The sequence below is a fragment of the Trichoplax adhaerens genome, genomic scaffold, assembly GCF_000150275.1.
Source record: "Trichoplax adhaerens TRIADscaffold_1 genomic scaffold, whole genome shotgun sequence".
NCBI lineage: Eukaryota > Metazoa > Placozoa > Uniplacotomia > Trichoplacea > Trichoplacidae > Trichoplax > Trichoplax adhaerens.
Window position 1 is genome coordinate 4049133 of NW_002060943.1, and position 12812 is coordinate 4061944.

A 12812-nucleotide genomic window follows, 5' to 3' on the forward strand; every position below is an offset into this window, starting at 1 on the left:
TATAAGCAGACTTTTGGTAATAGCATATTTCAATTTTAATCGTACTTGATAGAAAAATAGAAATCATGACAAGTGACTTCGAAATGCACATCGATATTTCTTATACTATTACTCCGGAACCACTATTAATTATGCATATCATGCTATTATATTCAAATCAACTGTAAATTAGAATCAAAGTGCCAAATTCTAGTTTATTTTTTTATTAAACTAGCTCTTGTAATCTTAATTCCATTCGACAATGAATGATATTATCTATGTATCTTTTATGATATTGTATGATATTGCTATACTAAGCTATTGTTAATGTTGACTCCATATGTTATACCAAAAATAATCCCCAAATTTTGATCGTAATCATTACTCATAAAAGTAACCTTCCAATAAAGTATAAGTCAGCATCGGTTAAGACGTACAGCTAGATGCGAGTGTGCAAGATCAGTTTGTATAATAGTAATAGTAAAGCTTCTCATTAAGTAAAAACGCTAGGTGCTAGTATTAGATCTCCTATCATTGTACTGTATTTGTAACCAATTTTTTGCTATAATCGCGAGTACAAGAGATAAAGTAGTAATTACGTTTACGCTAGTTGTACTTCGACTAGAAGTCATAGCAATTTATCCAAAATAAAATGTCTGAGCCATGTATTAAAACTGAGCAAAATATTTTGCTTAAATACTATGTAATCGATCTGCGTTTACAATTACATCCAGGGACTACCCTGTTACATCTATGTTGAGATCAAAAATTTAAATTTTTAATAAATTTCGGTTAAAACCAACGTTAAATATTAACGAATCAATTATATTTACCATACATCAATCTATAATAAAATATAAAATACGCACTTGAAAATAGCTGCAAATTGTGAAGTATACTAGTCTAAATCTTATGTAACCAAAAAATTATTTTGATAGCCAGCAAAATGTGATAGATGCTGCATAAGTATACATAAATTTATTGTGCAATTTTATTATTTGTACGAGAGCGAAATCTCAATTTCTTATTCATTTATCTATTCTATACCAATCTGAGCGATATATGTGTAGTTCATACTTGTCAATTTATTTTTACTACGTATGCGAGATAATCTTATAATCACGTACATCAATGACAATGACTAATGGTACAGCAATAATTCAATAGTCCATCATTTATGTTTTGTAATATTTTTATACGCTTATCCCTAAACTTGTTGATTACTAAAATATCTTAGCAATATTAAATTTCTTCATATATTAGTCAGAATGGATATCGAAAAATTTTTTTTTAAGTTAATAGTTCAGAGATCTTTACGATTTATCTGTTAAAAATCCCTATAGACCTCGATATAATGCATGGAGTAAAACTGCTGTAGACGACCTCCTTCAGAAAAAGGCATGTGCCGGTAATTTTACGATTTATCGAGGAGTGAATTCCGACGCAATACATAAGTCATGGATTGCAATTTTCATAAAAACTTAAGCTACTACTAACAATAAAAATTATGCAATCCTATTGATTGTGTACTGCAAAAATAACTATTCAGAGTTATTCCCAATTGTATTTCGTCAAATATACATTGAACTCCAGTAAGAAATCTTCGCGAGCAAATTAGAATGTATATTTTGGATTGATGATTGTGCACAATCCTAAAACCTAACGGCTAAAAAGCATCAAGATGATAATTCATAATGTACAAGGAATAATTAAGTACAAATGATGATCGTCGGGTATACCAATTTGTCAACATTACTTTTTTACCTCGGTATATCTTTCTCGACTCATAAAGGCTGAGACATATGCACATATAAATCGCATGAAATGAATTTGATTACAACTTAAGAAACTCAAGTAAAATAACGGCTTGATATATAACAAATATTGATTATGAGAATCTGGTGCATCTTAATGAGTGTTACGATAAAACGAAGATAAGCCAGTAGGCCATAAAATCTAATCATCTCCGTAGTCATTACACGCCATACGTACGTATAAATATTTCTAATAATTAATTTCTAAAAATGGTAATACGCTATATATAACGTTCGAAATACGTAGGCATGTAACAGAGAGACTATAAGCCCAATAAGGACCCAATATCTCAAAGGTAGTCTGAACAGACCATCGTCATGAATTTTCCGGATATTAACTGGAAAAAAGTGACGGATTAGGTGACGGATTAGATTAGTACCAAGTAGGTCTACCCTAAAATTTAATCAAGGAAAAAATTTAATCTACCTGATGCTGCCTTTCTAGATCCTATAGAATTATTAAGCTGGGTATGTAACTTCATTAGAATGGATTGGTGATTTGACAAGTACATAGCATTCTTTAGCAGATGTTGTGGATAGAGAAACTTACTGGACCTATAAATTTTGTAACAAAGCCTATATAACTTAAGAACCAGCTAATAAATTAGATACTGTATCAACACCTTACGAAAGCTAAGCTTCAGTAGCTTACCCTATCAAATCAATTGACGAACATGAAGCATCACATGCAAATAATGGATGTTTTCTTTCACTCAAGAAAGAGGAAACTTCAATAAATTTTCCTTTTACGACATTAACATCAACGTAACTTCCATTGTAGTACAAATTTTCAAGGTAAACATCATCTTTTAACTTGATGATAGATTTCATTGGTAATTGTAGCTGATTTGAAGCGAACTTCAAACCAATGAGGCTTAATAACATACCCAAATTAAAACTTGGTAGGCCTAATTAATTATAATTAATTATGATACATTTTAATGGTTGATCAACTTTCAGCTAGAAGCTGTATAAAGTAAAGAATGCTAATGAATTATTGCCATCAATGAATTGTTTCCCAAGAATATCAACAACAAAAGGAGGTAGTAACACTTCATTTTACTCTAGATATAAACAAATACCTCGATTAAAAAATTGATCACAACCACCCTTCCGCAGTGCATACCGCCACGCCTTAAATAATTTTTTTAATCGCGGCATATTCGTCAACGAATACGGCCATAACTTCTCATTATACCTAAACAGTAACAAATGTTAATAAAATAGGGGCTAAATTCAGATTATAACTAGAGCATAGATCTACAAACTTTTGCAAATCCTTAGATTGTCGCTAAATCATAATCGGTTTCTTTAATATGATATCATACTAACATGGTCATCGGAGCATCGTAACAGGTATAATTTAGTGAGTTTTTCCAAGCCAAATCTAATTGAGAGACAAATGCTCGGCGATGGAATGTATTGTTGTTATTGTTGCCATCAAGAGAGTACATCGACAGTAAATAGTATCTAATAGTTTTTTTTGCCATTTTATTACGATGATTTCCGATGCCATTAAATGAAGTCACCGCTAATCTTGGATGCCATATCTAAATTAACAGTCAGATAGAATTAATACAGTGGTGTAATTAAAATAGTATCGTATTTTGATTATGAATTAAAATAAATAAATAAAGTAGAAAAGAAAAGCCACAAATTGATATCTAACTACAAACAGGGCAGTAATCGTTCACCTGACGCCAAGCAGCAGAATGATCTTTACTTAATCGGGATGTATCTTTTATTGCTTGGTACAATTGCTGTATCATAAAATAGAAATTTAATATTTGATTGATCTACTGTAATATTAGAAGACGAAAATAAACAATAGTTTATTTATTTTAACTAACCTGTTGAGATAATGTTTGAGCAGTGTGCGATCTGTTTCCTTTCAAGATATGAAAAGCCGTGATGGTATCACCAGATTCAAAGCTAGTAAAATAGTACAGCAGTACAGCAATTCACAGCTTTTTTTAATTTCTAGTATTCTGGTATTGCGCGCAAAGGCTACATCCTCCTAATATCTATATATTTACATTACAAATTATACAGTAGTATTACCTCTGACTAAGAATATGAAGCGTCGCTGGTAAAGGCAGTTCTGCAACACCACAAACACCAGCGTAGACGTTACTCTGATAAAGCTGAAAAGCTCCAGTAAATATTAACTGATCTTTATCTGACGCTTTTTGATTAATATTCGGCACTATCAAACTGGCACTACAAAATCAACCCGACGTTAACTTAATTTTTGTGATTCTATCAACACCATCTATAGTATATTTACATAAATTATTAGACTCGAATACGAAATTTTGACAAATAATTATTCAAAACGTTAGCCTTACAATCATACATTTTAGGAAGCACTTACTCAACAGAATGGCGTTTTAATTTTCGCTTATTTTTGTAGATTCTTGAAAGCGTCATAACTGCAGGTTGTGGTAGCGAGTTAGATATATGGTAATGTTGAATAATCACTTGATTTGTACGATGTACGACGATAGATTGTTGAATCAGTACACACCCAGCACCCTATTCAGCAGTATAAAGACAGAATTTATAAAGTCCAATTTGTATACGTATACGCGTACATTAGTGGATATTCAAGGTGCTTCAACAATGTCATTTTATTCATTCTCACATATTCGTAGCTATAATATCTACTAATTGATTGTGATAATAATATTGTTACGGGCAAATTTGTATTGTTACCGTTTCGTAAGAAGAAAATCGGTATAGTTTTCCCTCCTCTAGATTTATGATGCATATTTCTAGAAACGTACTCAAAAGAATTAATAGGTGTAGCAGCTAGTAAATAAAATAGTTAAGATAGCTCTAACCAAATCTAACACTGAATCTTAAATTGCATACTACAAGAATTGCAAATTTATTTAGGTACCTTCCGATTTTAAAGAAATGTTATCAACAGATACATTGAAATGGATAATAGGACTATAAGGTAAATCAATAGCCAAGTGATCATGATCGATAGTGATTGCCGTATGGAATTGTTTCTTTTTATAGTAGACGCTAAGTTTTCCATTCCCTGGAAGTAAGTTATTCAATATGACAACAGTCACCAGCATTTGCTTTATAGAACTATTGCTAAGACGAAAAGTAGCGGGCTAAGTGAAAATCACCAGACTGGTGTGCTACAGTACCTGCATAAGGAAAATATTGATGGCTGGCTGATTTCGGATTATAGATTATATAGTTTTCAAACTTAAGCTTCGCTATAAACTTGTTAACACTATCATCTAAACATGTTGATTCTAATTTAAGATTGAAAAATTGAAAAGAATTATTAGCATTTAAGCAAAGTGAAAAGTTATCAATTTATTCTTTCAAAATTTTACGTAAATCAAGACGTTAGATAATGACGTACAGCATCTAGTGTCTTACCTGATAATAGCAAGGTCTCGGCATCTTTAAACCATGGAATATCGTTAATGTAGAAAACTAGCATTCCTATCAGGATAACTGCTAGTATTGCTACGCGAATATACCTATAATTATATAATTGTATTTTTTTATTATCATAACCGCTGCAGTTTGGCAGTAACAAAAACGTAATTTTTAAGTGCTACGATACTAACGAAAACTACAATTCTCGACTTGAAAAGTTTATAAACAAGACATATGAAATTATATGACAGATAAGATCTATCTTAAACAACATCTTAGAATATAACTCATCCACATTGATTTTTTTCAATGTTTAAAGTGCTACCGCAAAAAGAAATGCAAACAGCTGTAATAAATTTCCATGCACTTTTCCTCCTATTTCAGAAATTCCTCTACGACAGCAGATCATGGTTTGACGTCCTGATTATAGTGTGTAGGGATATTAGTTCACTATTATTTGAGACAGGCATATCATACCAATAATATCATTTAGAAGAGTTTCAAGCCGTCATTAAGCTAATTTATCTGTAGTAATCTCGATTTAAGGCTAAAATCCGATTTTTCTAGCTATAAAATATAATCTTTCATCATTTTGAGTGCTGTATATACGTACACATCATATAGATCTAAAATCTTTATCTATATCAATAACATAAACAGGGTCTTGAACATAGGCGTCCAGTATACGTTCTACGCGTATTGTCCAGTATTTCATTACATGGATCTTCCATAGCCGTTGTACATTCTTATTGACTACCGGTTGGCATATGGGTATCATAAATATCCATAGCTTACCCTCTTTTTTTCAATCTAAATTTAAGAATTCTAAATAAAATTATAGTACTTCCTCATTTGAGATACACTCGTACTGTATGTCACACAATGCCAATGGGCAATTCTACTCCATACATCATGATGTATGTACAGTATTTGTTTTACAGAATATCCATTGCCAGTAACATCAATTGCCACTACTGTAACATTTCCCTTGCCACGTTGATGATACGATAGTAGGCATCAATATTTAATATCAATAATTTAGCTTTTCCACTAGCCAAGAGTTCTAGGTTTCATGCTATATAAATGTATTTTCGTAAAGCTCTTTTGGGATTAAACATCATGTATTTGTAAGAAATGTGTTAACTGGTAGAAATCTACTAATTTCTCCTGCGATAGACTGTAGAGTAGTGGTAGTAATTGAAGTGCTGGATGAACCCAGTGATTACGTACTAGTATGTGCAGCAGAACTGAATAATCCAGATCTTTAATCAAGAGCATAATAAAACTAGTAGATAGAATTATTGCCCTAATTATATCAGATCAATGTATGCAGTCATGGACTACTAAATATTCCCCACTGAGGAACATTTAGTAGTCCATGATGCAGTACAATAGAATCAGCGTTCCAAAGTCATGGTCATTTCATAGCTGCCGTATCCACGCTCTTGTTCTTTATAACTATACAGTATAGGAGTATTATGGTTAGCTGTAGCTTGAGTTCTTCTACGATTGTAAACAACTCCGAAGGATAAAAATTTCAGCAATCAAAAATCTTCTAATATAGCTATACCGAAGACAAAATCTGATATTAACATGGATCAAATTGCTATCATATCTACTGTACAGTATTTACATCTTATGATACGCTCAGTAACTTTCTGTGATTACTTTTCTTTCATGTATCGACAATAAATCAACAATGATGACGGAATTTTACTTTCTTTCAGGTCATTAAGTAATTTTTAATTTGCATTGGCCTGCCTATCTTTCTCTATCAATAGAATTAATAGAAATGATTTATCATTCCCCTCGATTTTCAGTTTAGCGATGAATAATCCATAGCTGATATTGTCGGATAGAGAGGGCTAAAATTTTATGACGAATAACATCGTTTGCGTGGGTGATGCCCACCATTATCCTCCGACATAGAAACAGTAGTTGTACAGTAAGTACACTGTATAGGATGTCAAAGACTTTGACTGTTCTCATCTTATTCCTTTATTGCTAATGTATTGAAAAATGAATTCTACACTGTATACTATCAACAGTGCAGGAGCTATTCTCCGACATAGAAACAGTAGTTGTACAGTAAGTACACTGTATAGGATGTCAAAGACTTTGACTGTTCTCATCTTATTCCTTTATTGCTAATGTATTGAAAAATGAATTCTACACTGTATACTATCAACAGTGCAGGAGCTATTCTCCGACACAGAAACAGTAGTTGTACAGTAAGTACACTGTATAGGATGTCAAAGATTTTGACTGTTCTCATCTTATCCCTTTATTACTAATATTAGTATTGAAAAATAAATTCTACACTGTACACTATCAACAGTGGAGGAGCTATTCTCTATGATTTAGCCATTTGCATTGCATCTTATAGGTTCATGTAGGCCTCTGATAGAGAGAGTTTGTAGCATTGCTTACCTAGCTGGAATAACTCGAGACATTTCACTGCAAGATTTCAATACCAAATCATACCATGGCCACGTTAATATTGAAAGTGAAGATTTGTTGTTTTGATTATTTCATTCTTTGCCTCTCTACTCGTCCAGTTTATTGTTGTTTTGGAGGGATTAGCTTACCATGAAGGTTCAAATGGCATATTGGTCATCTTTAACATGGCTTGAAAATCAATTTTTAAAGCAATTTTCTACGTCTATGAATTGAAATTTCAGTGTAAAATTTGCTAAACTCCGTTCACTGAAGGGTCAATGAATATGGATGAAGATGGATCAAGTGTCTAATGACGTCATGTACAGATGAAGCATGAAAAGTGAAGTTACAGAGTCAGTATGGTACAGTATAGCAAAGTTGAAGTTGACACTTAAAACGTAAGGTTGACACCCACGCTCGGAGCATCATTGCAGCAGGTGAAGCTAACAAAACACTCACCTGCATCGACTAAGTTACAAACGTCGAGTCCCCTGAGTACAGTGTGAGACTGTACAGTACTGTACACTGTACACTGTATATCTGCGCAGTCGCAGGGTACTGCGTTGGGTTGACACCATGGACAGTTGGACACGTCGATATCATGCTGTAGATCGAGTTGAGTCTGAACTCGATGGTTGATACGGCTAGAGGTAAAAAGTATAGTCACTGTGGTACTGTTACAGTAACATCATCATATTGTAATGGGGATCCTTTGCAAAGGGACCGGATCGGATCGGACCGGACCGCACTGTCATTGAACAGCAATCGGCAAGCAGCAATCATGGCTGGCTCTGGCAGCAATAAACGCTCTGCAGATGTTAGCGTTATCGGAGAAGATAGCGATTTACTTAGTATCAAGCCGTTGTAAGTATTATAGCTTGTCAATTGTATGTAAGCCAAATGAATTTGTTACGCTATTCATACTAAAATTGGATAGCAAAAGGTCATAAATAGTGTTAGGATAGCTCTTCCTGCAGTCATGACCAAAATGGTTTAAATCTCAATCGAGCTACTTTGACAATCGGTATTGCAACTACTGTATTTTAACTCAAAAGCTATCCAACGATTTGGATGCTTTTTAGTAGTCTTTGCAATAATTATTATCATAAGTAAAATGTACGAGAGAACTATATAATACATTAATTCATATTAGCAAGTATACCAATGGTATAATCCATCTTGTAATTAGAGTGCATATGATTTCAATCAACCGATGTAAGCATGTTGAACTACTTGGATTAATCTCAACCACGCTGTTCTTTTTATAGAGGTGCTGGCCAAGAAGTTGGTCGATCATGCCATATTATTCAATATAAAAATAAAACCATTATGGTAACGGATTTCTTCTAATTAAACGGACATGACATATTGTTAACATTATAGATATGTGTATACGATTAAATACGTCTATGGGTACAGCAGCCGTTTCATTCAGTAATGCCAATCGATCGATCAGATACGATAATTTGTAATAAATTAATTGTTGACTAACTTGATTTTACAGCTCGACTGTGGTATACATCCAGGAAGACATGGTGTTGAAGCTTTGCCATATACCGATATCATAGCCGAAGATCAAATCGACTTACTACTCATTAGCCAGTAAGTACAGTATATCAAATTGCAAGTAACACATTCTATTGTCAAAATAAATATACACGTACAGAAGGCTTATTGGCTTTGATCTGTCTAGCTTTCACTTAGATCACTGTGGAGCTTTACCTTGGTTTTTAGAGAGAGTAAGTCGATAATCATGCATCAGCCATGCTTTTAACATGAGATTGTATCATTGCATACCCTTTATGATGATATTTCATAAAGAAAGCGCTCTGAATAAAAATATCATGCACAGTAACTACTTTCATCTCTTTATCACTCTTAAACCAATAGACATCTTTCAAAGGTCGGGTATTTATGACTCATGCCACAAAAGCAATCTACAGGTCAGACTGGATTGAACGACAAAATATCTAGAAATAATTAGTGTTGAAATTAAACTATTACATTAAAGTGGTCTATTGTTGCTCAAGTAAGATAGATAACCTTTCTTACTATCTTCTACCTACATAGATGGTTGCTAGCGGATTATGTTAAAGTCAGGTAATGAAGAATCAAATTTTATATCAATTTACTACGTAAATATCATGAATTTGAATTCAATTCGATATCAATAAGCATACAATATTTTTAAATTATTAGCAATATATCCACGGATCAAATGTTATACACTGAAAAAGATTTAGAAAAGAGTATGACAAAAATTGAAACTATCCATTTCCATCAGGTATCATACCTACCTAAGCTATCCCGATAGGATAATTGACTTCTATTTCTTGAATGCTATACGAGCAGCTAATTGTATGATAATTTCATAGGAAAAAGAAGTCAATGGTATTAAATTTTGGTGTTACAATGCTGGCCATGTACTAGGTGCCGCTATGTTTATGATTGAAATTGCCGGCGTGAAGGTAGTAAATTGTATAATTATCCCACAAGCTGTAAAGTTACTTTTTTCACACTCCATCAATTTTACTATACAGATATTATATACTGGCGATTTTTCGCGCCAAGAAGACAGACATTTAATGGCTGCGGAAATTCCATCTGTTAAACCTGATGTACTTATTATAGTAAGTTACTAAATCAATTAAAATTGAAAGTATTCAATTATCTCAAGACTACAGTACTACAATATGTGCTCATATTGCTACTTAAAACTCTTACTACTTCGTTAGGAATCTACTTATGGAGTTCATATTCACGAGAAGCGAGAAATTCGCGAAAAACGTTTTACAAGTATATTTAATAAACGCCATCCATCAATAACTATTATTTGTTTCCAAGACCCACTCTAGTTGATTAATGTATCATCAAATTCTTTGAAAGGTACCGTCCATGATATCGTCAATCGTGGAGGAAGATGTTTGATTCCTGTATTCGCTTTAGGACGTGCCCAGGAATTACTATTAATCTTGGGTAAACGATGATAATATCGCATTGAAACAGATTACGTTGTACAAGTCCACATTAATCGATCTAAATTTTATGAATGTTATTAGTGTCAATATTTATCGTGTCCTTGATCTATTTTTTAAAATGCCCCAGATGAATATTGGAGCAATCATACAGAATTGCACGACATTCCTATTTATTATGCTTCATCACTAGCTAAGAAATGTATGGCAGGTAGGATAAAATTGTCAAAATTATTAATCGCGTTTAAGGATAATCAGTCAACGAAAACTAAAAACCTAAAACTAACAATAATTACACTTGTATAACGTATCCATTCAGTATATCAAACTTACGTCAGTGCGATGAACGACAAAATTCGTAATCAGGTAAAGACGATTTATTACTATCTTGGAAAAATTTTTCTTAAATAATTAATTAACAATATCCTAATATCTCACAATCTAGATTGCTATTAGTAATCCATTCATCTTTAAGCACATTTCTAATCTAAAGGTCAGTTTTAAATATAAAATCTTGATACAATGCCTATCTATGGTCGTTTAATACTAAAATTGACATTATCTCAGAAAGTAATAGAAATTTGCTTTTTTTAATCAGGGAATCGACCATTTCGACGATATTGGACCATGTGTAGTTATGGCTAGTCCTGGTATGATGCAGGTTTGTAATCATTATTGGGTTATTTCCGGTATTGGAACGCTGTGCTTTAAACTCTAGCTTACACTAAATCTTCATAGAGTGGATTATCACGTGAACTCTTCGAGAAATGGTGTACAGATTCGAAAAATGGCGTAGTAATTGCAGGATATTGTGTCGAAGGTACACTAGCGAAAGAGGTGATGTCAGAACCAGAAGAAGTTCTTAGCATGTCTGGACAAAAATTAGCCAGAAAATTATCGGTTGATTATATTTCATTCTCTGCTCATACTGGTAAGTCAGACTCTTATGAGGTATTTTCGGGTGATAACTTAGGCCTTTAACCGACTCCGTTTCATTGAAAGATTATGAACAAACTAGCGAATTCATTCGCATGCTAATGCCACCCCATATTATTCTTGTTCATGGCGAACAAAACGAAATGATGAGGCTTAAAACTGCTTTGGTAAGAGAATATCAAGAAAATCCTGAAATAAGCATAACAGTTCATACACCTAGAAATTGTGAAGAGGTACAACTGTACTTTCGTGGTGAGAAAATGGCAAAAGTAGGTGACGCTATTGTTTCTTGAAAGAGGATATAATGATCATAAAAGTAAAGGAGAATTTGTTTATTGTTAGGTGATGGGGAGCCTGGCTGTCGAAAAATTTCAAGACGAACAGCAGTTATCCGGAGTTTTAATAAAGCGCGGTTTTAGCTACCATATCGTTGATCCTTCAGATCTTTCGGGTATGCAATAGCAATAAAATTATTATTTAATATTCCGTAGAAGTACATTTATTATTAATTCTGTTTACAATTCATCTCTATTTGCAGCTTATACTAATTTGAAAACAAGTACTGTTATGCAAAGGCAAATTCTACCGTTCTCTTTACCGTTCAATGTTCTACATACAGCTCTAACTCAATTAACGCCGAATGTTAAACAATTTGCGATCCAAAATAAAAGTGCTTTAAAGGTGACTGACAGACTAGATTATGAAACTTATACGTCCATTTTCCGTTTACACTAAATATCATACTACTACCTTTCTATGATAGGTATTTGATTCAGTTGTAATAGCTGAAGAAGATAATGCTGTAGTCGTTGAGGTATTGTGCATTCTTCTTTTATTAACTAATTATATTGAAATTATGATAAAACTATAAAATCGGTTAACTGATTAGTTGTGCGAATTCATAGTCTTTTTTAATTAAACTATTATCAAAATACCCTTAGTGGACAGCTTCAAATGGGGACGATATGTATGCAGATGCTGTTGTCACAGTTATTTTACAAATTGATTCTAGTTCCGCAGCATTAGAAAGTGAGTCTATTATTGAAAAGCTATACTTGGCAGATTTTAAAATTTGTTCTTGTATATATATAATAATTACTTTAATACGTTGTAGCTGTTAAAAGCCTGGCAGACAGCGGAAATAAGTTCGAACAGGAAGACAGGTAAAAAATATTGAATCGAATTTTTCAATCAAAATTAACCGTTATAATAATATAGAAACATTTTTTTATATGTTCTCTCAAAACCAGCTTGATAAAAT

The 12812-nt window shown here is 32.9% G+C and overlaps 3 protein-coding genes across 3 annotated transcripts; 1 reads left to right on the forward strand and 2 right to left on the reverse strand.

Annotated features, from left to right (window-relative positions):
• Positions 1 to 808: 808 nt before the first annotated feature.
• Positions 809 to 4223, reverse strand: TRIADDRAFT_51696 (uncharacterized protein; the record flags this gene model as incomplete). Its single annotated transcript, XM_002108576.1, has 10 exons — positions 809 to 823; positions 1744 to 1845; positions 2344 to 2389; positions 2446 to 2701; positions 2876 to 2991; positions 3126 to 3343; positions 3488 to 3553; positions 3644 to 3725; positions 3855 to 4013; positions 4168 to 4223. The coding sequence occupies 10 exons, from the start codon at positions 4221 to 4223 to the stop codon at positions 809 to 811; spliced, it is 1116 nt and encodes a 371-aa protein (XP_002108612.1).
• A 464-nt stretch (positions 4224 to 4687) lies between these two features.
• TRIADDRAFT_51697 (uncharacterized protein) lies at positions 4688 to 7654 on the reverse strand (the record flags this gene model as incomplete). The annotated part of the gene is made up of 4 exons (XM_002108577.1): positions 4688 to 4842; positions 4958 to 5068; positions 5199 to 5302; positions 7632 to 7654. 4 exons carry the CDS (start codon positions 7652 to 7654, stop codon positions 4688 to 4690), a joined length of 393 nt encoding a protein of 130 aa, XP_002108613.1.
• Positions 7655 to 8421: 767 nt separating this feature from the next.
• On the forward strand, positions 8422 to 12672 carry TRIADDRAFT_19764 (uncharacterized protein; the record flags this gene model as incomplete). The annotated part of the gene is made up of 21 exons (XM_002107774.1): positions 8422 to 8504; positions 8909 to 8972; positions 9145 to 9242; positions 9334 to 9379; positions 9531 to 9583; positions 9711 to 9740; positions 9840 to 9924; positions 10016 to 10108; positions 10181 to 10270; positions 10376 to 10436; positions 10527 to 10616; positions 10746 to 10826; positions 10935 to 10981; positions 11061 to 11108; positions 11214 to 11276; positions 11354 to 11546; positions 11618 to 11820; positions 11894 to 12002; positions 12090 to 12232; positions 12315 to 12365; positions 12493 to 12672. The coding sequence occupies 21 exons, from the start codon at positions 8422 to 8424 to the stop codon at positions 12670 to 12672; spliced, it is 1911 nt and encodes a 636-aa protein (XP_002107810.1).
• Between the last annotated feature and the right edge of the window lie 140 nt (positions 12673 to 12812).